The sequence below is a fragment of the Sturnus vulgaris genome, chromosome 15, assembly GCF_052056855.1.
Source record: "Sturnus vulgaris isolate bStuVul1 chromosome 15, bStuVul1.hap1, whole genome shotgun sequence".
NCBI classification, from domain to species: domain Eukaryota; kingdom Metazoa; phylum Chordata; class Aves; order Passeriformes; family Sturnidae; genus Sturnus; species Sturnus vulgaris.
The window spans coordinates 11765764-11792707 of record NC_142257.1 but is presented as its reverse complement, the minus strand read 5'-3'; the positions used below and the strand labels follow the sequence as shown (position 1 = coordinate 11792707).

At 44.9% G+C, this 26944-nt stretch overlaps 1 protein-coding gene across 1 annotated transcript; it reads right to left on the bottom strand.

The window, feature by feature from the left end:
- Nucleotides 1-24784, bottom strand: SLC22A4 (solute carrier family 22 member 4). The gene is made up of 10 exons (XM_014891570.2): nt 24234-24784; nt 17982-18085; nt 16166-16320; nt 11597-11768; nt 9562-9688; nt 7546-7646; nt 6360-6574; nt 5515-5697; nt 2999-3134; nt 1-2815 (listed from the first exon to the last, which is right to left on the bottom strand). The coding sequence occupies exons 1-10, from the start codon at nt 24624-24626 to the stop codon at nt 2740-2742; spliced, it is 1662 nt and encodes a 553-aa protein (XP_014747056.1). The 5' UTR covers nt 24627-24784; the 3' UTR covers nt 1-2739.
- Nucleotides 24785-26944: the final 2160 nt, after the last annotated feature.

Genomic DNA, 26944 nt, shown 5'->3' with positions numbered 1-26944 from the left:
TTGAAACAATGTCAGTGCACATTTTTATTACAGTGAAGACAGAAGGCAATGTCTGACAATTACTATAAGCAGATCCAGTAAGTCAGCTGAGGATTAAAAGTTGCACAGAGAGACCCCAGTAAAGGTGACAGAGGTTACAGATGAGGCACAGTAGGATGGCCCCTGTGTCAGTGAGAACAATCCAGCTGGGGCTTCCCTACGCCCTACTTCCACTACGCTCAGACTCCATAAGGCCTTATAACAACATTGCATACTTTTAAGAAAGACATTCCACTCCTCTGAAAGATTATTAAATCTGCTGCAAAAAAATACTAAAATGTGACATGAGCTTGAGATCAATGGTTTAAGTAAGAAAAATGAGACTGGTTAAAACACACTATTTAAAGAAACACTGTACTTTTTCTTATTAAAAAAAGGAAAAACAGGTTTTAGAATACTGAAAAGTTCAAGAGTACATAAATATTTACCTTTTAGAAATACCCAAGCCTACAATCACATAAAATAAGTTGCAAAATAACAATCTTCATAAAAATATGGCCACCTATATTTAACTCAAGTTCTCAAATCTATCTTATGTTGATAAAAAGGCTTTATTGAGAAATTTAGTTACATCTAAACAGTACTTGTTTAGATTAACTCTGTAAAAGTAAAAACAATATTAAATACTGCTGTTAACAGAGAAATTGATTGAAAAGGGATGAAAAGATTGGATGTCACAGGGCACTGGTTCTCTCATGCCATGTTACATTTATGGCAAAAGTGTAGCTGCAGGAAATTAAAAATAGTATTTTCACTCCCAAAAGCATCTTGAGTTAATTGCACAAGTTCCTTGCATTTGTTATAAAGCTTAATATTTGTGCTTGAACTTCAGGGAGAGCCTCATTCTTGTGCCAAGAGCCTGCACAAGACAACCTACCCTGAACTCACACATTAGAGACGAGACACTATGCTTTTGTTGGCCCTTATAGAAGATGAATCAGGGCTAATTGCTATTTATAGAGGATAAAAATCAGTTTACCAGGTCTGATAGATCTTAAGTGACCAAGACATGCACATACAGCCAATAAATACAAAAATAAGAGGAATTACCCTCTTCAAACAATGTAGTGTTCATAAAACAGTAGTAGCACAACTCTGAGCTCTACCTTTGTCTTCATCCAATCTAGTTTTTCTGAACTTAAAAAACCTCCAAAAGAACCAAACATGCATAATCTGTAGGATTTGAAAAACAAAACACTGTTTTTGTTTGATGCCTAGAGGAGCTGGAACAGATGCTACACACGGAGTTAAGGGGAATAAAATGGGTATTTATTGAGAGGCCTACAAAAGGCCACACCCTAGCAGTATCAGTGCCACAGACGCGGCCCCTGCCTGGATGGCTCCAAGATGGAAGTAAAGGAGAGCTTGGTCACAAAATCTCATATTTTTATAGGTTTTGGTTCATTTGCATGAACCTGCCCTCATCTTTCCACATTGTTTATGCTTAGGGCCCGAAGTCTGAAGAAATTGTCCTTCAGTTCTTAACTGGAATTGGACTGTTTTGTCTTCATCACCCTAGCACATCAGAAAATCACACCCAAGCAGAATAGAAAAACTAAAAACTTAAGGCATCATGTTGGTGTTCGGGTTTCTTGGTTTTTTTAAAACCCAAATTAGTCCTTTTAAATTTTTAATAGCTGCAGATGAACATATCCAGTACTGAAAATCAGATTTTTGTGAGCATCAAATGCCTTTAAGTTTGTAAATTTTGAAAAGGTTTTATGAAACCTTTTGAAACTGCAGCAAGAGTTCTCTGAAGGTGCAGAACAAAGTGATATATATGCAAAGGAGAAATTAAATACTTTGGGAAAAAGAAAAAACAATTCCCCAAGAGATCTAAAAAACAGTTTATGCCCATATACAATGAAAAACCTGAAAGCTAAAACTGCATGGCATGTTAGGACAGAATCACTGACTTTCTACAACTCACTTTTCTGTTAAAAGTGGGTATGACCCACTGGAAAGTCAGCAAATTATAGTTCTTACTCAGTGCTCAAGATATCCCCCTTCCCCAAAGACACTGAAGATTCACAAAGCTGAGGGTTTTGGGTGGGCTCAGGCTTTATGAAAAAGCAGCAACTTTTACAGGAAATAGAGCATCCTAGGTCTTGAGAAAAGCAAATGACATCTAAAGCCACTCTGATGTTATGTTTAAAACCCATATTGTTACAGGGAAAGCTATGCTCTGCTACAAATGAATTCTGTCTCCACTTAGTCTATGGGCTTTGGTCACAGATTTCAAAGGATGCCAGGATCTTTCTTTCAGGTTTTGAAAGGCAGACACCCTGCTCCCCTTCCTCCAGTCAACACACAAAATGAGAAAAAAACACTAGCATTACATTTGCTATTTTTTTCCCCATTCAGCAGCTTTGATCAAGTACCTGACTGCCTGGAGTCACTGCTGTATTATTTCTAAGGCTCACTTCCAGCTTACTTGTGTATAGCGCAGACAGGCCCCCATTTCTAAACAGGGACTGTGTCTGCTGACAAACCCCAGGAAACAGGACACTGAATTACACACTAATAGTCCTACAGGTAGACAGCATCTGATCAGTAGACTATGTAATTTGGGGACAGCAGCGCAGGAGATAGCAACTATGGTGCAGTAGCTGTTGGGTTTTGTTCATTTTCCTCTGGCAGAAAATGCATTTTGAAATTATTTTGTTCTTCTTTCAGCCCCTCTGAGAGGTGTGTCTTTCTTCACAAAGGTGTTATCAGACTTTTAGGACTCTCCTTGGAACTTCTAATGCCAGTGGTTTGTTTCCCATTTCTGAAACTGAAAGCAAGTAAAAATCTGAGAACATATTCAAGGGTGTCATCAGACACTTCCCTCTCGTATAAGCACCACTACAGTAATCATGTTACACTGCTAATATAACATTAGATGAAATATAATGTTCTGTACAGTGTGCCTTGCCTGAATTCCTGTGAAGCATGGGATAAATGAAAGCTGCCTTACCATTTTACCTTCAGCATCTGCTCAAAGCTCTCGGGCAGTGGACTGCCATAGCTCTCTGGGAGAAACAGGGTAAGGATCCCAATCAGCACTGTCAGGCTTCCCATCAAGATATATGGTAGGAATCTGTCATAGGCACCTGGCAGAACACAGAACATTCCAACAGTAATTAATGTCCATAACTGACAAACCCACACATAATGTTTATATTCCAGACATAGCTGTAATGCAGAATTAATTTGGAATAATTAGCTGAAAGATTCAACAATATCAAAGGTGAATCCAAAGCTGAATTACATCTATTACCTGCCAGCAGTCAAAGGGACTTTTCAATTTTAAAGCTTTGACATGTGCTCTTGGATGGCCACACCTACCATAATTTCATGCCAACCCCCACATTTGTGTACCAGCTAAAAGTTTGGGTAGCTTTTTTGTTTGATTGAGATTTTTTGGTTTTTTTTAATATATTTTAAACTGGGATAATCAACATCTTTGCAAGGCAATAGCTCTGCTGGAGCCTTCAGTACCACACTGCCATCAAGAACCAAATCCTCTGTTAAATAATACGAGGGAATAAAATTGCTTGTAAGCAAAGAAGCACTCATCACTGCCTGAGATCATGTATCCTGTTGGGCTGATGCAAAAGAAGGGAAGAGACTAAGTCAGCTGAACAGGTCAGTTACAGACTAACAGCTCATTAATGGGGAAATGCTTTCATGCGTTCCTTACTGCAAAGGGAGAGAACATCAGGCTTCCCAAGACACACATGAGGCTCTGACCTTAGTGTACTCAGAAAATTATTTTGAACTTGAAGGCAGCAGCCTCAAGCTGGCACTACAACTGTTTAGGAAGGATGCAAGATCCTCAAGTCACAACAGCACAGCAATGAAAATGTCTTTCAGAAAAGGGATTAACTAGGAGTTAAAGTATTGAAGATAAAGAAAGTACCAAACTGGATTTGACAGCTTTATTTTATAACAGGGATAGAGCAATGTGCTTTATAATGTATGGAATAAACTCAGATTAAAGAGAGGACCTCTGGGTATGTCTCACAGAGCCGAAGTTTATAATTTGATCTCCTCTGTGTTTTTGAGCTGGATGAACTGCAAGGTCCTAATTTAGCTGTAGCAAATAGCAGCAGCTGACAAATTTCTCCCAAAACCTCTTAAAGTTTAAGAAACTATTTTGATGTCTGGAACAAGATTTCTTAAAGACTGAGTCCATGTATACCTGAGAGAAACAAAAACCACAAATCCACAAAAAACAATCAGTAAAAATGTTATTTTGTCTACATTTCTCTCTTAGTGCTGAAATGGAGACTGAAGACCTTAAGGAGAGCCATAGTACTGCTGACCCTTTTACTTTACATTTGCACTGTACAAGTATCATCATCATTTTTGGCACATTGTGTTCCAGTTACACTGGAATGCAGAGGAGCATTAACATAACTAACACTGATTAGTTACAGATAGTCATCTCCTCTCCACTTTCCTGGCAGGGAGAATCAGCACTAACCCCTTACTAATACACCAGCAATGTTCTGTCAGAGCCAGCAAAGTTTTATTCATGTTGTATGAAAGATCTCAGCAGGAAGCAGTACTCGTTAGGGGCAGAGAGAATTGACATGGGTCCAGTTATGGCTGAAGGAAATACATCATGTCTGATTGAAAGAAAGAGGAGATTGAGCACCCCAGACTGAACAGCAGGGATTCACAGATAGTTTTACCCTTAGTCGTCTAACCTCTATCACTCTTTCCTGTCCGCAACATGAGCAATATTTTTATGCATTAAACATAAAAACAAAACGAAAAATATTTGTTAGTTAATATATACACAGCAGTCAGAATGTGATGGCATTGAATGTCAAAAAAGCCTATGAGGAAATCAATAATTCTGCTTACAGAAATATTGAGCAGTAAGAAAAAGCAAAATTAATTAATGCTGAGGTGACTGGCTCAGAAACTAAAAAAATTTTTTAAAAAATCACTTCAAGTAAACACACTTTCATGCCACTTAACCTGTATGTTTTCCATATGTTACTTTAGAAAGCACAAATCCTGAGAATGTTTGGATTCCCACCTGGTTTATCTCCCAACATACCCATCTCAGGACGCACAGGGACAGTACAATGCAATGAATTTCCTACTGCTACATTTCCTTACTTGCAAGACCACACCTTGTCACGCTCTCCTGGGAAACTAACTGGCATCCCGAGATGTGATTATGATTTCAGCCACTCTGCTTGCACAGTTTATAAACATCATCATGGTATTTAAGCCCCTTCAGTGATATATGAATGGTACCTAAAGGAATGAAGTGCCTAATCCTTCTGTGAAGCCCAGGACACTCCACTTAATTTCTTCCATATGTGACAGTGAACTCACATCCAAGCTGAGAGAAGGAACTAAAAAGAACCTTCACAACAAGTGAAGGTACTTAAAGCTGAGTCTGCACTGCAGAGGCTCAGACAACTTCTCTGGGCAGTTGTGGGGTGCAAGGCACGAAAAATGATATCTCACCCAGGTAAACAAAATAAGGAGCAATGATGCTGCCCAGCCTGGAAGCCGTGGAAGTTGCTCCAACTGCCATGTTTCGCACTAGTGTTGGGTACAACTCCACATTGTAGACATAAAGCATTGAAAACGCAGCTGTGATGCCAAACTTCCCAAGCATCACCAGTCCAACAGAGAGGACATTAAGTTCTGGAGGAGAAAAAAAAAAAATTGAAGTGAATAAACAATACCCTGTGCTTATTACTTGCATTACTTCTACATCCAAAAGACTGTATTACTGTGTTTTTCCAAAAGGCCATGAGGTTGGCACTTTAGGTTTTTTTAATTATACAAAGGATTAATCCCATCCCTAGATGACTCCAAACTCCCCACTAAGCATAATGTAGACGCTCAGGTCATTTTGTATTTTTCAGATTTTGGTTGTCTTCAAGTAAAACTGCATTCTTGAAATGGAACAAAACTGTAGATTGCACAGCAATAAACTACAAGCTTGAGCCCACCCCTTTTTCACAAAATCCTGTAGAGATTTACATACAGTGGAACCTGGATGCAGGTTTTTGTAGCCTGGAAGCACAATCAGATAAACTGCAGTACACTTTTGGCTTTCATTTTAGAAGCTGCTTCCCCCTGAACTATATAAAGGTCAGTAATTTGACACAATAAATGACAGTTGAGTGTGACTCAGCATGTACAAATGAAAAAAAAAATTAAACCTAAGCCTGCAAGGGATCAGCATAACCATGACCTCAAATTCTAAATTTAATCCTGGTTTCCAGTAATCTTGCAGAACTATTACACAGTATCATATTTTGAATGTTTCATATACTTAAGTCACATATTTAATTTTGTACCTGCAGGAACCAATTGAATGAAGAGGACTACACTTCCCCCTAAAAAAAAGGTGCCAGATAAGGAGTAGCGGCGTGGGAAGGAGCGGAGGAGAAGCCAGGCAATCACATAAGCTGGAACTTCAATAACAGCTGAGAGGAAACAATTGACGTAGGCATTTCCATGCCAATCTGGAGTGCTGAGGGACAGGCCAAAGTAATCAACTGATGTGAAAAACCTGAGAAAACCAATAAAAGAAAATTATTTCAGAAACAGCAGTCTCTGAATGGCTCCAGTGTTGCCTCGGATGTTGTTACAAAAATAGGATATCGAAAAGCACCGCCACAGGCATTGTGGCTCAAAAAAGTCTCAGTGGCAGCCCCCTCTTTTTAATTCTGTGATCCCATTCAGCAAACATATCCACAGCAGCTTGAAGACACCTCAGATTTCTCTGTCCTTCCTGCATACACTACACCAAGTAAAAAGCTTTGTGGAAGTTGTTCACAAAGGCTTTTCACTGCAATGGACTCAATGACATCATAAAACTCTTGCAAGCTTCCCAAACCAACTACATTCCTACTTGTAGCTAGTGTCAGGATCTCCCACCCTCAGCAGTTCTGTTGTATCTTATTTAATCTTCACAGAGAGCTGGATGTTCAGGTTTCAAATCTCAGGAGTGCCTTACCAAATGTACTAGCCAGTTCCTTTCTGGTGGGGGGGATATGGAGAGAAAAGAGTTCTGTTTTGCCTATATGGCATTATTGGGTCCTCATTTCTCGTGGCTGCCCAGGCAAGGACGAGGATCTCACTGAGATGGGCACAGTACAGAAATAGAACAAAAATGCTGGTCATGGGTCTGGCTCTTGTTATGTTACTGAGTTGCTGCCTTTGCTTCAAGAAGAACATTTCTCTTCAAATAGAGATTGCAGAGAGGGGAGCATTAAAAAAAAAAATAAGAAACTTACTTCAAAATACACAACTTGTTACACATAGTTTTCTAACTATTTTACATCTGAGTCAAGGCTATTGCCTCTATATTCTTGTGTATTAATGCAGTGTGACTGTGAGGACACTGAGGGCCACGTACCCACCAAGGACCACTGGAGTACAGCTCTGAGGCTCAAAATCATTATCTAAGCCCGTGGCATGTACCCTCAAATGAGAAACTGTTCTATTGCCTGGGTACTTTAGGAATACACATTTCCTTACCACATAAGTAATGACATAATAGTAATAGTTGCAATGTTTCGGGTTCGAAATAGGTCCAGAAGGATAGCCTTCTGCTGCTGCTGAGGCTTCGAATCCTGCATCTGAAGGAAAAAGGAAAACAAAACCAAAAAAATTCCCACACACCTAAGAGCATAACAACCTCTGCTACCCACAATATGGGCAGTTATGAAGTTATGACTATCAGGGGATAACTGGTCAGCCCAAGGGCCACTTCTGCACCAGCGAGCTCAGTCCTTAGGTGGAGCTTGTCTATGTACACAGCTGTACTCATGGGAGTTTCCACTGCATCATGATGACTAATTAGAAAGGAGGATCAGCTGACCAGACAGACGAAGTAACATTTCCTTAAGGATCTCACACAGTACTTCCAAAAATAACCTCATTACCAAAGGCATTTTTCAGTCCATTCTGTGCACTGTCCATTCAGCTCTCTTAAGCCTTCGTAAGTGAGGTGAAATAAATGTAGGAAGTCACCCTGTTTTCTTGCCTGCCAGCACCCTGACAGGGAGAGGAACAGATAAGAAAGGTTGGTGAGGTGGCCAGGGTACATCATAAGAGCATCCACCACCTCAGATGGGAGATGAAGGGTGTGGTTTGAGGCTTGAATCTTCTGGATGGCATTAGGGTGCCTTTGCTCTTGCTGGGGAAAAGCCAGAACTTGTGGCCAGGCTTCCCTCGGGCCTAAAGAACAAACCACTCTGCTTCTCCCTACACGACTATCCAGGAGATACCCTTTTCTAGGAATAGATTAATATAAGGACACTGCTTGGAAACCATAATGTTTGAAATATACTTCCAACATTATACTTAGCATGTAGACATCATCCTCAGACTATTGGACGGACACTTTGGCACACAAAATTTCCATGAAGCAGGTGAGTGTCTCCTTGTTTTAACAAAATATGCAGGAATGATTAAATGCTGCAATCCAAAAAACTCATCCCCAGTTTGAAAGACATCTGAGGCCTGGCCTGTGATGTAAGGGAAGTGCTTTTCCATGGCTGGTGTAGCATGAGCTTCCCATAAATGGAACATGCACTTCAATTTACACTAAAACTTCCACTTTGGAAAGAGATCTTCAACCAAAATATAAGTGCGACAGTCAAGTGATGGATCTTGACCAGGAGAGGGGAGTAACTCGCAGCATCTTTGTCCGGCAGTCACTGCAGAGGAGCACACAGTGCTTTGCTTTCTGCTCTATAAGAAACGCAGACACAAAATGCAGGCGGCAGTATAAGGCAGTAGAGGAAGATCCGACTATAGACACACGGTCATTGCTGACACAAGGCTGGAGGTGTCTTTGTACAAGAAAAGTGTGCCTCTTTGTGAGGAGCTCCAGTGAGGGCAGAGCCAGTAGAGGGCGAGATGAGCACAGGAAACAGCCATCCCACTGTGTCTATGCTGCTCCCTGGCCTGCTGAGCACTAGACTTTCTTCTTTTAACCAATAGATATGAAATACAGAAAAAACACGGTTTTGAAGAAGAGCTTGATGTTCTTCACTTTCTTCATTCACATCATGGTTTTCAAGTGCCCTTGTAGCACTTGGGTACTTTGGCTGGTTTGTGCAACCTGAAGAGGCCCTCAGGCTCCACACAGCCCACGTAGCTCATATGGGTGCTTATTTAGGGTTCCCCACACAGCCCCCCCTGCAAAGGGCTGTTGCTAAACTGCAAACCACTAATAATGCACGAAACTGAAATGGGCACAAACACATTTTTGCAGTGCCCAAAGGATGAAGCAGTCTGGGTCACCCTTGCTTTGAAAACCACAATAAACCACTGCTGAGGAAGAGGATTTCACTCTGAAAAGCAAACAAATAAAACCTCCCTCTGGGTTCTCACTTTGATCTCAGTAACCCAGCACTTACCACGGGCCAACAGTCACTGCCAGCTCAAGACTGCTGGTGCAAACCAGTTCTTTGCTGGCATTTCCCAACAAGTCAGCCAAATGGGGAAGTGCCAGCGAGGTAAAGTACCAGGATGTATGGAACATACCTCTGCAGTATTGAAAAGCACAGTTGGAGCTGGAATGCCATTTATTTTTGCAGCCTTTTGGATAATAGCTTCTGCCTCCTTATATCTTCCCTGCGAGATCAGCCACCGAGGAGACTCAGGAATGATCCTATAAGTTTCAGAATAAATGACTCAATGTTTTCTCAAAAGTAACAAGTTATAAATAACATATCTATTGTGCCTATGAGTTACATTCGTATCTCACAGATTGCCTGCAGCAGGATACAGCCAGCACAGAAAGCATATGGGCAATGTAATTCAAATATATGGGACCTATTCTCATGCTGAAGTAGATACTTTGTCCTCAGTTGGTTGTTTTTTAAGGAATAATTGATGTCCACCAGATGTCACCAGACAGACAGAAAGGATGGGGGTACCTTAGCCAGTGTGAATAAAAAATATTCTTAGGAAACTGCACACAGTGTAGAAATGCTTTAAATATTCATAGCATGTATTTAAAAGTTCTGTATCATAGGAATCTTATATACAAACCTCACCATGTTACCACAGCTCTGAAGCAGATTCTCCCAGGCAGAGATGACATTTTCTAATCAATTACAGGCACATGTTGAATGAATTAACACCAAATGCAGGACAGAAAACTTTAATTTTCCTTAACTAAATCCTTTGGTCTGAACAGATGCTATCTTGCTCCCTTTAGCCAGCAGCACTTTTTCCTCTCCTTCAAAAAAACAGGTCAGACACTCCTTTTCTGATGAATCCCAAAGACTGATTCAAAGTCAGGTTAATAATTACAAACATCTGATGATTTACATCTGATCATTAATCTCTAATGGGACTTTCTGTAATATGAGCTGCCTCCACTGCTCTTCTTACTGGAAAAGCTGAGGATCTTGGGACTGCAGAGATAATGAATGGAACCTTCTGGAGAACATGGAAGGGAAATGATTAAAAGAGAAAGAATGGTACAGAGCAGAGGGATGTGCAAACCACATGGCCCGTGGAAGCAGTGGGTCCACTTGCCAAAATGCCAGCTAACACCAACCTGCCTTGGCAGAGATTTGCCAGTGCATCTTGATCCCCATCTACTCCCACATGGGCCCCAGACAAAGTGCCGTCAGAGGAAGTTTCTGGCATTTTTAAGCTTAAGCTTTTAAAAATTTTTTTTTAAGGCCTGGGAAATCCCAGCCCAGAGATTTCAAAGCAGGACTCTGAAGCCATGCCTTGGAGACAAGTTTCATGTGCCTCACAGTGTCTATAGCAGACATTTGAGAGACTCCCATCCAAAACCAGCCTCCCCAGAAAACAGCTGCTTGGTGCAGAGGGAAATGCTGCTGTGATGAAGGAGTTTGAAACACTTCAAGTGAAATAAGCAAATTGACCCTTAAACAGAATCAGACTGTCTTTAAAATCCAATGACAGCAGAAGTGGAGCTGAAAACCATTTTAAAGGTTTGGTTTGAAGGCTAAGGTTAAAAAAGCCCCAACTAACTAACAAACCATCAGTAGATACTTCTAACAACACTGGGATATTCTGGAGGTCTTCTAGACTATAGAAGAGTGTGTTAAATCACTAAACTCTTATAAAGATGCTAATTGCTCCCTTACAGATATAACTTTTTCAAGACAGCAAGAAGAAAGGAGTTCCCTGAATAATATGAAAGAACTCTTCCTGTTGTGAATTATCCTTATTTTAAGAGTGTGAGTGATACTTTGCTTTTCCTTTCCTATTTTCAAACACTTTTCCCTTCAGAAAACATCAGATGTCCAAGGCAGCAACCAAATAGGGTTATCTGCCCTTCTTCAGTGCTTCTGTCCAGCTAAAAAGAGTAGGGCTTCAAATACACAGACAGCACCAATGAGGCTCTCTAGGTATTAGCCGACTTAAAATTGGCAAGAAAAATCCAAACAAAAAATGTCCCCTCAAGGCAAAGCCTTGTCACATGGTGAATAGAAGAGTGACCCTCCTCCCTGACCCTCTGCCATTACCCATCACCTAGCACAAAGAGCATCAGGCAGGAGGGGAGGTGGGAAGTGTGGCCTTGGCATTGACTCACCACCAGAGCGGGATGCAGAACAGCCCCGGGACAGTGAGCGCCAGCAGCAGCATCCGCCAGTCTCTGATGAAGTAAGCAAACAGTGGCAGCAACATGTAGCCAATTGCAAAAAATATGCAAACTCCTAACGTAGAGAATAGAATACGAACTGATTTGCCAAGAATTTCTGTGCCTGTTTAAAACAAGGGAGGTTGGATTAGCATTTTAACTCTTTGTTTTCAAGCATAACTAAATACTTTATTGCATTTACAAACAAAAAAATAAGCTACACAATCTTAGAAAAGAGCAGCACAGAACAGACCCGCCTTTACAGAAAAGCTGCTGGGAGTATTGGGAACCTTCAGATAAAGAAGTTACTTCTGTTTGCTTTGATTAATGCAGATTAATTGGCAGACACAGATAAGGACAGGCATGGGGGATGGCCGGCAAACTTCCAGGAGCCTTCCCCACATGCTCACCTAGAACACATCCTGCTCTCTCAACCCAGCCGGATATAAGATGCAATTCACTGCTGGGTACTTATGGAAGAGCAAAGGTCTGAGCACAGCAGACTGACATGGGATGGAAGGATGTGAATTTACAGATGTGAGGTGAGGTGGAAACAAATTTCCCACCCATTTTTTGGAACAGAAGAAAGGCTGGAATGTTGGATCGGCACATCACAGGCTGAAGGACAGAACCAGGGAAGATGCCATCCTCTAGTAATGTTACTGTTCCAGTAGCCAGGCAGCAGTCAGGGAAAGCATCCTACAGCCATTGCACCCTGCAGCGACCTAATATTGAGTAATAAAAACTGAGACAGTTCTAAGCCTTCAACAGCACCTAAATTCTTTTACAATAAAACACCTAGCCACTGCTTAATAGAATCCAGCAAAGCCCTTAGGTCCACCTCATTTCTCCTTGAGTTATCAGTCCCTGGTCTACAGAGCTCTCCTCCACATTAGGAGCACTGCAAGATCCATAACTGCCAGAGTTTGATCTGGACTCAATTAAAACACAAATGACACTGAGCAAACAGGAGGGTCACAAAGTGTGGAGAGTGTACTTGAGCTGTGTATCATGGCAAGAACTTCAATATTTATTATTGCAGAGAAGATGGAAAAATACCCAAGACTGGAAAATCCTATTTGATAGTTACATGAATTCTCATTTCAGAAACCTGGAGTAACTATATCAAGTCACAGTAAAAAAACCTGAAAATAAGAAGTTGCTGGGCTAAAATGAGTGTGTGGGGATAAATGACACCATCTTCCTTTTGACTTGCTCTTGTTTAGAGGGGCTTTCTTGGCAGAGGTCTGACACTTGAAACATTGGTTTTAGCCTGTTAAATGTTACATTATCATTTGTGTCAATTCAAAGCCAGTAAGAGATGAGGTCTCTCTTGCCTTTCCTCTTCCTGTGAGGTTTCGGAAGGACCTCCGGGTGCCTCCTGTGCACCCACACTGTCGGGCTACTTCTTCTTTTTTTGTAAAAAGCAAAGCGGCTAATAGTTGCTGTAAAGTTATTTATTGCAGAAGCACATCAGTCTCAAATGCAGAGTCAAAACTAACAAAGTCCATTCCAGGTTCTAGCTCAAAGTCCCAAACAGAAGCAGAAGCTCCCCGTGGTCCCAGCAGGGCCAGAGGAGCCGGGCAGCTCCTATCTTCTTCTCGGGTGTTGGTTACAGCGCAGCCAAGCAAAAGCAGAGCAAAAGCCGTGGCATAAAAGCAATGGCTAAAAGCAATGGCTCTTTCCAAGCCTCTTCTTTTATAGAAACTTATGAGTAAACTAAGACGTAGAATCGGACCAGACTCGGACCACTGCTTCTTAAGCTATTAGAATTCTAGTTTCTTAACACGCCAAGCTACGTGTAAATTACGTTCATGGCCTATCTTGTTCTAACTGAAAAATGTAAGCAATATTCTTAACTTTAACTTTATTATGTCTAAAGTTAAGTTCTTGGAGCCACTAAAGAAACACTAGCATGTTTTTTAACTTTCACTAGAACATGTACTACTTCTTAGGCATCTAAGAGCTTTTGCTCACTAAAAGCACTTAAAACTTATTCCATTTACTTACTTCTTTTTTTTTAAGTCTACACTTCTACCTTATATGTAAGAGGCCTAATATACTTCAATCCATTTAAAAGTTTCAACTCAATCCCTGCATTCTGATCTCTCCCTGAAGGATTCAGAGAAACTCCTGACTTACTGACTCCAACATCTTCCCTCATTCTCCTAGCCATGGAGTAACAGTTCTTGGACAATACCAACATACCTTCACAAACCTTTGTAGTGCTTTACAGTCCAGAACCTGAACACAACAGTTTTGAGCATAGAGAACAACTGAGACCTAAAGCTAAGAGAAAAATTTCAAAGCATGTGGTTGAAAAAACCCTAACATTGACTCCAGAAATTCACCAACAGCTCAGGAGGGAACTGTTTCCATGAAGGTGGGCAATAGTGCAAAGGGCAGCATGAGCCTGGGTGGCTAAGGATGCTGAAACAGGGTCTGAGTTACACATGGGGAGGCAATAGAGGTTTGGATATTGGAAGTTTGAATGACAAGAGAAACCTGCACTGAACTTGGAAAAAAACCCACTGCACTTGGGGATGGAGGGTGCCAGGGCTGCAGCACAGCCAGGGTCAACAGGACCTTTATAGGTGCTAGTGTCACTGCTACCCTCCAAAGCACAGGTCAGCCCTGCCTGTTCTTGGATGAAACAAGAGGAGCATTTCCAGCACATCCTGTAATCAGGATGGGCTTTCTTAAGGAGTTACTTTTCTTTTTATGGGTATGTTCTCCTATTCAGTACGTCTATCATGTGCAACTTACTGGAAGCTCCTGGGTTTGCCTTGCCACAGGCAGAAGTCACAGTGCTTATGGAGAGAGGCTGGCTATGGAGTGTAGGGTGGGGTGGACCACCCTCTGTAAGTACCTCCCTCCTTTACCCATGATGGTCAGCTGACAGCTCACTTAAATAAGGAAGCTAACATCTAAGTTAGTTCAGATTAGTCCTGCCCTTAGAACCAGCATCAAGGCTGCCGAGGAATGGCCAGCACTGTTGGCAAGTGCCCCACAAATCTGCCTCTCTGCTCCCTAGGAGCCATTGCTGCTGTGGCAATTCTACAGAGCAGAAGATGGCAGAAGAGACAATACAATGGGGCAAGGGTCATCAAATAACAGCTAACCAATTAAGCCTAATGATAACAGGGGAGACCCAGTCCCCTCTCTCAACAGTAGGACCACTCGCACAGTGGGATGTTCCTGGCCCTCCCTTCCAGCTTTGCTTCTGCTGAGCACGAAGGCAGCATGCCAATTCACATCCAGCTGTGCTCCACATTCCCAGGGGAGTTGGGAGCTAAATTCCTGCCTGATCAGAACCTGCACCTCTGTGCTACACAACACCCATATGTTTCCACAAGGATTTTCAGCTTTACCCAGTGCTGTATCTCCCAGCCTTCCCATGGCAGGCATTTGCTCCTGCTCCATCAGCTCCACACAAGAATTAAACTACCAGGACAGTGGCAATGGTGAAAGCCATGGCAGCAACAGTTACAATGATGATGGTAACAAGGGATCTCCCTGCTGACATCTTGACCTTAATCCTCCCTGTGCCACAAGCAGCAGTGACTGTGGCTGCTTGGGGACACAATGCTGTATCCTCTTCGTAGCACTGACTTCACACTATGCTCTTCTGAACTATTTTTTCCCTGTTAAACCTCATGGGGTAGGAAAGACCAGCATTAACTAGTCATGTACAGTTTTAATCTAGCTCACATTACAATCTACAAATTGTAATGTTGACACTAGGGATTTAAAAACTAACATAAATAAATAAGTGCACACTTTAAAGACAGCCCTTGCAAATCCCAGTTTCCCCCCTGAGACCTGCATTACTCATTCCCATAATTTGCCCATGAAGATGCCTTTCCTGAAACCCCCTTATCCAGTGGGAGCCTCTGTGGGACCCCCTTCCCCATAGGGTCCCCTGTTCCCTGCAGGGTCCCCAGGCAGCAACTGCAGCCATGCAGCTGCTGGGTCTTTCTTCCTACACTTCCCATAGAAAAGAAAGTAAACCTTACCTTCCAAACCTTAGGACTTTATCACTGATCTCAACACTGAGAGCAATGACTTTATGGCTAATGTGGCTTTGGCAGCCACTCAGATCCTCTGCTCTGGTCCCCCCGACACTCATCGTGCCTGGAAATTGCTGGTTTGCTCCAAGGCTTTGCACTCAGGTATGCACTGACCTCTCTGCAAAGGGTGCAGAGGAAGGCAGAGATGAACCCAAATGCCTTCTCTATCTCAGACCTGCTGCTGCTAAGCCCTGAACACTGCCTTGAATGTCTTCTTCAAAGAGGAATGAAATGGATATTTATTTATACTCTTCCTGCTCTCTTCTTTTTCTTTAAACCTAGAGAAAGTACAGGCTTGAACAGTTGCAGAGCAAAAAAAATCCATACTGGCCTAAAGTAGGAATTTTACCTAGTGAAGATTTACCACTGCCTAATTAAATGATCCAGGTTCAGAGGGAAAAAGTAACAGTACATTAAGCAAACATTTAATCTAATGTAAACATATTCATACCCAAAATGAAGGCCACCACGTAGTTAGAGATCTGTCCCATCCCCACAATGAGAAAGAGCACTGTGAACATCTCCCAGCTGGTAGAAAAGATCTGCAGGAAGCTGAAGCCAGTCTGCACCGCCATTGTCAAAAAAAGGATATTCTTCCTGCCAAACCTTTGTTAAAGAAAAAATTATTATGAAACAGCATGTATTTATGGTGGGGGCTATGTAAGAGGGTACAATGGAGAACAAATACCCAATCTCAAGTGATGCATCTTAGCACAACCTGAAGTTCTGTTCATCTTAAAGAATTTTATTATTTTCATATGCACTAAAAAATATTAAAATTTCCAAGACCCATGAGACAAACAGAGAAGAAAAGCTATGAGCAGAAACTTCAGAGAGCAACTAGACATAGATTAAGAAGACTAGGCAACAGTACAATAGGGAGACACATGCAGACTGCAAGCCACACACCCAAAAATTAGGAACTGATGGCTTTTAGGCTACTGGCATCTATACTTTGCAACATCATTATGCATCGAGTGTGCTAAATAGCTTTGTCAACTGGTTTCAGTCTGAGTTGCCAGATATACTACACCCTTTCTCTCACCTGTTTCTCTGCATTAGGATTACATGGCATGTTGTCCTGAAGAGGCAGGACAAACTCACACACAGGTTTTCATACCTGTAGGCAGAGATGCTGCATGGGCTGCATTGCCTGCTGCCTGCAGCAACCCTTCACTTGGGAAAGGCTTCTGTAGTAGTCATGGGGAAATTGCTTAGCTACAGGCTCAGATCATAACCCTTTACTGACAAAACCCCCAAATAATCCCCAAGGCAACTCATGCGGGAAGGCACGAGGGGGGCTCTCAGTAGCTGTGCTGCCACATGCAGCAAGGCACACACACTTCCTCAAATGCTCCCACTGGGCAAATGGCAGCACTGGGATTTAGTGATTATCTCATCTCCCTTTCAAACAGTAACACCAACTGACTTCTGCACTGGGGCAGGAGTCAGGTGATTAAATTCAGATCACATGGAATTTAATGCTGGAGGTTTTAGGATTAAGACTTCCAGTGAGTTTTGAAACCCCTTCACTAAGCACCCAGAGGAACATTGCTACCTTATGACAACCTCATTCCCAGACAGCAGTCAAAGCAGGATCAAAGATCCCACCATATGATTTTGGACATGGAGCTGAGGGCTGTATGGAGGGGGAAGCAGAGACTTGCAGAGCGAATATATATTCTGCAGTCAACACTTATAAGGCCAAAACCTGAGCACTGCTGAGACAATTATCAAATGCCTGTAATGATTTTTTTACATTTATATCTACTTAGTGAGATGCTATGACAATTGCTATAATTTTCAGATTATCGTTTTTTTCCTCTCATATGTCCTCACTCTATTTCCACTAAACCATCTCTCCTATGCAGATTCCATTCAAAGGGCAAGTTTCTATCTTGCAGCTCTAACAAGGGATTATCAGCTAATGTGCAACAAAACCCAGCATCTTTTAAACTACTAAAAAGGCTGGATAAAGAAATAAATGGGAAGTCGGTTGTGAAACAAATTGGAAGTGGGTTGTGAAGGGAAACCCACTGCATCATCTTGCAAAGCAGCGACATGGGCTCCTTGTGGAGATCAGTCCCTGGGCTCCGATGGGCCGAAGAGACAGAAATCCTTCACCTGGGGTAGACCAAGATGGGATTTGTGAAGAAGTCAGGCCAGTTACATAATTTTGATCAGAATTCAGAGTACTGGAGATTTCACTCCTTTTGTCTTTTAAAAACAAATGCCCCAGGTCTGCTGTGCTCTGCCCATGGCATTACCTGTCTGACAGCTGCCCTGAGATGAAGGAGCCGATGAGGACCCCCACAAAGAAGAGAGAGGTGGTCAATGGGGCTTTCCAGTTGTCCTCACACACCAGGTTCCACTGCAAGAGAAAGACCTGTGCTCAGACACAGCCACAATGCTGTGCAGAGCCTCGTCCATCACAGGGGCTGCTGGTTGGAGACACAATTTCCTTGCAATGGAATTTTGTTTCCCCATATCCACACTTCCACCCATACTGGCACTATTTTCTTGGTCAAGGTCACTGTTGGAACACCCTGCTTAAAGCACAGGAGTAAGAAGAGAAAATGATTGCCTCCCCAGGCAACTCCACAAGAGCAAAACACCAGCAGCTGTCTTGACACAGCCCCATTACCTCTGAAGGGGGTGAGCAGCCAGCAATGCCAAACCTGATGGGAGCCCATGTGTGCAGCTCAGGGCCTGCCCTGGACCTGTTTCCAGTACAATCCTCCCATAATGTAGCCAGCAGACCCCTGGACCTGGCTCCCCATGGTCCAAGATACTTCCATCAGTGAACCAGAGCAATGGAGAACAGTAAAGAGCCACCCCAGCTAAGGACAGCTTCCAGTTTACCTCTGCCAGCACAAAACCTGCTGCATATCTATAACTTCTGGGGCTGACAAAACATATGTAAGAAGATGCACAGAATGAAATCTCTTTTCTTGCACTGACATGTTACCTAATTCTGTTCCACCCCACAACCTCCACCAATGACTTGCCACCGATCCCTCACAGCCTCATGACTGCAGCTGGCTGGGGCTGCAGACTTAGGACAGGAGCCAGTATGGAAAGTTCCACCTAAAACTACTCATAATCTCAGACAGGATTTAAAAAAATAAAAATGGCATCATGAGCCTCTGTCCACCACTCTGCCAACGCTTGCTCCCTTCCTGGTGACTAATCTCCTGGTTAAGGCATGCCTGCCAGGAGTACTTAGGGAGAGGCTTCAAACATGTCACTCTCAGATCAGATAATTCTACCACAATGGTAAGCTAGTTAGATCACAGATTAAAGTATGGCATAATTTTAATAATTAGCCATGCTATCAGAGAGCGAGGCCATCGCCTGCATCAGCAGTCACCCTTTGCTCAGAGAATGGATGGGCCAAGCACTGGCAAAGCCTTGGTGATAGAGTAGAAACCTGCCATCAGAGCTGCTCAGGCTCCTCACTCAGCTGCAGGCAACAAGGAGCAACTCTTGTATTACAGAGATACTCAGGTGCTGCCTGATGGCACCACAAGCCCTGACAAAAATAAATCACCAGTGGATTGGTGGATGAGCTTCACTGCTGCTGCAGAACAGGAACGTAAACCCCAAAACAAGGGGGAAGGTGGTGTGGTTTGATGCAGTTTGCTTTGGACTGTAATTTAGGAAAGAGATGCAATTAATGCCTATTTTCAGACAAAACAGAAGTATGCTGCCAACAGCAGCATGTCAAGTACCTCTGCCCTTTGCTCAGCCTGCAAAGTAACACCAGCTACACGACAAAAATGTTGAGGTTAAAAACACAGCCCATGTCTCTTCCCGAGGAACACACATATCTTCAGTGCAGGAACAAGGAGACTTGTGGACTAAAATGTGCCTCCAAGACTTATATCTGATTAAGAACAAAAAAACTCTCTGGCAGAATTTTCTGTAAGGTATTTTCTTGTCCCTGCTGTGTTGAAGTGTGGGCCTGTCTGGACACACATCGGCATTTATCTGTACTGTGTTTTGAGAAGGTGGAGGTTAGCATGTGGGTCAGTGGGGCTCTGGTACTTTCAAGGATGCTAGTTGTGAAAAACAGGTGCAGGAATCTGCTTCGCCTGTGAAGGAAAACAGATTTCTGTAAAGAAGGTCGGTAGAAATCAAGTCCAATATTTACTCCAAGCAAAATACAGCTATAAAAAACATGGCATTCAAAGTACACTGCAGAGGTCTTTTACCAGATCCTGCTGCACCTTCCTTTCCCCACTCTGTAAAGCTGTTGCCTAACATCATGGTAGAATTCGCAGCTCATACAAACTATTGTTAATTATCTGGGTACTGAGCACCCTAGTCTGGGGCCACTAGCACAGCACTTGCTGCCAGACCTTCAGACTTGAGTTGCTCAAGGTTAAGGATCAGTGTTTTCAAAATGTCTCCATGGTGCCAAAGGCACTTTGGCTGTAAGATAAACCCAGCTAAATAATAACTTGTCCATGAAACTGCATTACCTCCTTGGTGCCAAATGCCTCCTATCCAAGTGTTGCTCCACTTTCTTCCACAACATACTGCACACCCAGCAAAAATTCACTGGATGAGTTTTTGAATTTGGGTGAATGTGAAAGAACTTGACCTATTCTCACAGGGTCAAGTCTTTCAGATCTAGGGGATGTGTAAATAGCATCAGCACACAGCAGCTGGCTCTCCAAAGAAGGGTTACTGTTTACAGGAACTCACTGCAAAATTTTGACCAGAAAACACACAAACACATCAAATCCATCTGACTTTAAGTATACCTGAAGCTGCTGAGTGAACAATCCACCTATTTTAGCTCAAATATCACATGGCACCTGAGCAATACATCCCTACTCTACAGCTACACCTCATCTCCCAAATTCCAGCCTCCCATCCCCCTCACAGGCACTCACTTTGACTGAGGCTCATGCCATGGCACTGCACAGTGATCAAACACATATCAACATGGTAAGGTTTCACTAGTGCTTCAGAGTATATGGAAAAGTGAAATGCAGCTTCCCCAGAGGGCTGACCCCCTCTGGGGTCAGAGGGGAGAGGGAAATTACCCCTTCCTCAGAGGCTACCTCCCTCACAGACAGCACCAAGCACACCATGGCTACAGGAGCTACAGCCCAGCCACAGCTGGACTGCCTACAGCTAGAACTTCCAAACTGTCTCTACCGGACTAATTATACATTAACCAGAAAATAAGTAATTATCTAATGTCCCTGGAAAAGCAGACTGGGGAGCAAAGTTCATGTAAGAGCCCAAGCAAGGCCTCTGAATGCTAGGAATAGGAGCTGCTCATGAACACTGTTACTAAATCACTTTATTCCTGTCGAATCCCCAGAACCCTTTCCGACAAGCTCCCAGCTACTGGAAGAGCCAGTTCTGCTAGGTGCTGCTGGTAGGAACACTATAGATGGACGAGCTTTCTGAAAAACTGAAATTTCTGGAGAAGGTGCCCTGAGTGCCCAAAGCATCCCTCCTGCCAGCTAGAAATCACTAATTAACATCCTGAGTACAACCCATTCATATTAGAGGAGAAAATAATAGTGGAGCCTGGGTAAATGGGTGTGGCTGCAAACCAGGGAAAATGTGAACTTGTTTCCAAGAATAAAGCTGATGATGAATAACTCAAGAAGTGTTAATTATTCACAGATAGCCCCATCCTCCTCCCCTGGAACCAGCAATTGAGACCAGCTCTGCTCAGTGCACAAGTGACAAGCACAAGCACCTCCATGCTCAAGCACAGGGCTTCCAGGGCTGGGCAGGGCTGCTCTCCACTGATAGAAAAAACCATAACAGAACAGAAAAGATATTCAGATACCTTCAAACCACAGCAATTCCTATCCAGTCTCTTGCTTCTGCCAGTCCCAAAAGCTTCTGGTTTCTGCCTTCACTAACATCAGTGTCAGGGCTGGGACAGAGACTGAGCAGGATGACACAGGTGACAGACCAGTAGCCCCAGCAGAGACTCTGGCACTCACTCGCCCTTTGCAGGGGCCTCAAAGTGGTGTCTGGACATGCCATGGCCCAGTGGTGGAGAGCAGCTCAGTGTGTCCCCAGGGAGCAGTGCTGGGTGACAGCCTGTCTCAAGGAAACCAAGTGGATCCTAATGCCTACTCCTAAGGGCAAAATCAGTGCTTGTCCTTGAGCCTCTAATTCATGTTTGATCTGAGCATCATTATCTGTAAATCAAAGAAAAGTAGATTAAGTTCCAGAAAAGAATACCAATATAACAGACCCCAGGAGTCTGCCAACAGGAAAAGGAAACCCTGCAGCCCCTTCATCTTAGCAAAGAGATCACTCTTGACCCCACAATGACTCACATTTCCACTTGCTCACCATTACACTTACAGCCCCTTTCTTACATGAACCTGGCCCAAAAATCGCCTGTGCACACATTCACTTTTCCCCATCATCTCCATTTTAAGACAATGAAAATGACTCAGTGTGGGATTCTCTGTTCCCAGTATTTAGCATGTCCTCACAGACCAACTAACACGGTGCTGAGCTGGCATCTTCCACTTCCCTTCAAGCAGCACTAATAACAGGATTTATTGCAACTGAACAAATCAAATGAGGTCTCCAGCACTTAATCCTGTACCATCAAGTTCTGTTCTTCAACTCAGTTCTTGAACTGAAGCTGTTTCTTCACTGAGCTCTTCTGATGGCATGTCCTGGCTTGTCTTTCCTAATACAGAGAAAAATGTTGGGTACAAAATTAAGCATCTCAAATTTGTCTAAACTGCCTCTATCCAGCATTTAATCAGTGTCTGTTTTCCTTGTTTTGAAACCAAATTCTGCATTTTTTCCAGATGTCCATGACAATTTCGAAACAACGTAAGTATCCTTCTTTTCCATCTGGCTTACATTCTTTTACATCTTTTCCATCTCTGAATGCACTACTGCCTCTCTGGCACACCCCAGGCCCCATAGCAAGCCCCACTGCTATGTCCCATCTAAATCCTGCACAGAATGCTCGTTTGGCATCTGCCAACATAAATTATGTACTGTTCATTAAGAAGAATCACATTTCTCCTCCTTTTGCTTCATTTACTGCCTCTTCCAGAAGAAGCACTGACTCCAAAACAGAGATTACAAGTTCATAGACACAGCAGGATAAACTGACCTTGGTCTGGCAGTGAGAGTGGCATTGTCTGTGCCAATGGTGGCCACCCGGCACCTGCCATGCAGCCATGCCAGCCTGTGGATTATGTGGGCAGCAACTATCCCAGCTGGGCATGTGGACAGCAGCTAGGCTGCTTCTTCAGTTCGCCTATGGCCAGGAGCAGGGCAAGCTTCCCATGAACCCCTGCCTTGATTTTATATTGTAAGGGATCTCCAGCAACTGAGTACGAGTGCCAGCACAAATGGCAAGTGTCATGTGTGCCAGTGACTTCTCTTTGAGCAGGTGACATGAGGCTGACATCTGCCCACATCCTGCCTGCCTGGCATGTGGCTGAGCCTATGTCTGCACACTCCTAGCAAGACCCTCCTCCTGTGTCTTAAGGGCACAGACTCCTAGCCTCATCATCGAAACCTTTCCTGGCTGTGCCATCCTTCGATGATTTTTTTGGTGGCAGATATTGCTGCTGAGTCACAGGGACTTGTGAGGAGGGTTCCACACCCACTGCCCCTCATGCACCCTGAGGGTGAGCCATCAGTGCATGAGGAGGGTGACCCTTGGCTACTTGGGGCACGGGCAGCTGAAGGACCACGGAGCCTGCCAGTTGCCATGGCATGAGGGTGAGCCCATTATTCCCTTACATAACGAAGAAGAGCAGCGGCACTCCTGCAGTTTCAGAGGAATAATTTTCCTTCTCTAACGGAGCTCCACACTCCGTGTCAGCGTTACAGAACAGCACGTCCCTGCCACCACACCATGGCACAGCCAGAAGACCCAAACAAGTGCTTACATTACCCGGAACCGCTGATGTTCCCACATGACACTGTACAAATTATGCCACTGAAGAGCCTTACAAACCGACCGGACAGCCTGGACGCAGCCGGGTCAGGTTCCCGCAGAAGTGACCATGGCACCTGCCTCTCACCAATTCCAGCGCTGACGGCCACGGAAGCCACTGGCATTCCAGGGTGCGGGGCCAACGAGGGCCCATTCTGCTCTAGCCCCAGACAGGCTAGGTGTGTCTTTACCTGAACGTGTCCATGCCCCCATTCAACGCTACACTGAGGACGAGCAATTCCATTACACAGAAAATTTACCGGAATGGTCAGCGTGTGGCAGGAGGACACTACCGGGCTTTTCAGCCTCTGACTCCCCCTCGGAGTCAAAAACCTGTCTCGGAGTAGAACAAGCTGGAAAACACAGCTGGAATGGCGAGGGCACGCATCTCCTTCGTCAACCTTTACCTCTCGCATCCCTCCCGCTCCTCGCAGCATCGTGCCCACCCGGACCCCTTCCCACAGGCACTTCACCCTGCTTCCTGTTCGCCCTTCCCCAGACAGAATGACAGGCCCCGGCCCCGGCACGGCCCGGGGTAGGAAGTGTCACCGCGGCCGCGCACCTCGGTGACGATTGTAGAGTGATAGACATCGCGGCTGTACTCCCAGCCGTCCAGGCACGGCTCCTGCTCCAGCGCCTCCAGCTCCACGTCGGAGCCGGGTCGCAGCCCCAGCGCCGAGAAGTTGGCGAGCGCGGCCAGGCGGTAGCGGCGGCAGCGGCTCGGCGCCTCCTGCCCGCCCCGCAGCTCCAGCGGGATGCTGGCGTTGCGCCACTCGTCGCTCAGGTTGGCCCCGCCGGGCACGATGCACCGGTGCTCGGGCGCGCCGGCCAGGAACACGACCGACATCCCATTGAAACCATTGGGAATGATGCTGGCACTGAGTAGAAAGAAAACGAGGCGCTGGAAGCGTCCCCATTCGCCCAAGAAGGCGGTGGCCGCATCGTAGTCATGCATGACGACCGCGACACTCCGCGGGTCTCCCGCGGGGCCTCGCGTTCCGCGGAGGCGGTGTGGGTGACTCCGCCCCCGCCCGGCCCAGCCCCCGGGGGGGCGGTGCGTTCTGGCCCGGCGGTACGGGGGGAGATCGCGCCAGCTTCAGGCTCTGCGGACCCCGCGTCCGCGGCATCCCTGGAGCCTGCCCTTGGGCACCGCTTCTGCTCCGCCGCCGGCTACGGAGCTTTCCTTAGGAGGCGTGTCCTGTTTTTTTCCATTTATTTGCCTGGGTAGCCGCAGCCGGAGTAGACCGGGTGATAGCGGTACTGGCAGGGTGGGACTGGGCGGCTGCCTTGGCAGCAACTATCGGTGCGAGATCAGCGCCTGATGGGAGCGCCGCAATGGCTTCGCCGCCCCCAGCCTTCCCTGAGCCCTGAATTCCTCCCTTCGGAGACCCAAAACAGGCTATGCTCTCTATTGCTGCTGCAAGATGGAGGCACAGCATCGCACCATTCCCGCGGGGCGGAGCACAGTCAGTCATCACGAGAACAAGTAATGGACAGGGAACTGGAACAACGAGCCATCAGCTGGGAGCTGGCGGGGCTGCCAGCGCCGGCGTGGTCTCCCTGGATCATGGGACGAAAGGTAGCGACGTCAGTAACGGGAGCTCTGCTACACACTGGCACAGAGGAAAACAAGGACCAGACACAGCTTTAGGAATCAAACGTTCTCACAGCCCCTGAAATCCCATCCATAATACAGCCCAGTGCTTTTTCCCAACAGCGTTTACTCTGGGCAACAGACGAGGTCAGCAATGTCTGCTCAGGGAGCCTGTAGCAGCTCTGGCCCCGAGAGGAGCTTTTTATATTCCCATCTCCTATCCATTTACTATTCGTGCTCTACACGTGACTCTGGCTTTGCCCACAGCCGGATACGTGGATAGCTTTCAAAGCCATTTCAGAAATCTGAACAACGCTGTCTTCTAAAATAACTCGGGGAGCACTCAGAAACCCGGTGGTGTCTAAAACAAGCACAGTGCTTGCCCTGCTCGGACAAGATGGGTCCCTGGAGGTGTAAGCAGGGTGCCTGTGTCAGGCTGTACCCAGACGAGGATGCCCTTGCTGGCGGTGTGCTAGGGCGAGCTGGAAAGCATCGCTCCAGCAGAGATCACAGAGGCCGACGTGGCAATGTGGGAAGGAAGCATGGAGTGGGAGCGGTGGCTCGGCGGTGCTTGCGGAGGAGAAGCATAAGGCAACATTCATCTGGCCAGGCAGCGATCTGCTGCTGCTTCAGATGTGGGATGAACTCATGTCATGGGAAGATTCAGGTATCTCCTGTTTGGAGAGGACATCCTTATGCCGGGCCTCGGCAACTGAGGAGCCTAAGCTGTCCTCAGTGATAAGAGAAGGGTGGGGGCCAGTTGGGACGGATCAGGGGTTCCCAGGCAGCAGCAGGCAGCAGCCCTCCACCTGCCCTGCCCTGAGGCTGTGCAAGAACCATAGTAAAGAAATGCAATGCATGCCTGCTCCCAGGAGGAAATTAAGGATGTGGAGTGTATTGTCTTAAGCATTAATGTTAATGCATTCTTAGTAATTATTCAGTCAACAGTAATTTTTTACAGGGGACTAATTTGCAGAGCTCCAAAATAACAGTGCAGTGGTTAGGCTGCAAATTTAGCATATCAAAAGTAAGTAGTAGACACAGACTCAGTAAGTGGTAGATGATGCGCTTAGGTTTATCTGTTTTGCAGATGCATGCTTAACATTCCAAAATTTCATGTCTGACATGAGAACGCCACAGGGTTTTCTCTTATATTGTGAACCTGCATAAATTAGCAGTTATAGAAATCTCTTGTGTTCTAGCCACAGCATCACAAGCTCTTGCTGCAATCACCATAGCCCAGAATTTCTGCTGGGTGCTCCCCAGCTTGCAAAACCCACTTGTGATCCAACATCAGAGATGCATGGGGATTATGAAAATCACATGGAAACAGTGGCCAGTGAATGGCTTGGACTGTTGTGGAGCAAATTCACTGTAGGGGAAGGGCCGGTCCTAGTTCTTGCAACTGATCCTTCTTAAAGAGGTCAGTGCATGTGTCCAGAGAAAGGCAACATAGTTGGGGAAGGAGCTGGAGCATGATTCTGATGAGGAACAGCTGAGGGAGCAGGAGGGGTTCTGGAGTATGGGAGGCTCAGTGGGGACCTTCTTGGTCTCTACAGCTCCCTGAAGAGAGGAGGTAGTGAGGTGGGGGTTGGTCTCTTCTCCCAAGGAACAAGCAATAGGATGAGAGGAAATGGCCTCATGTTGTACCAGGAGAAGGTTAGGGTGGATATTAGAGA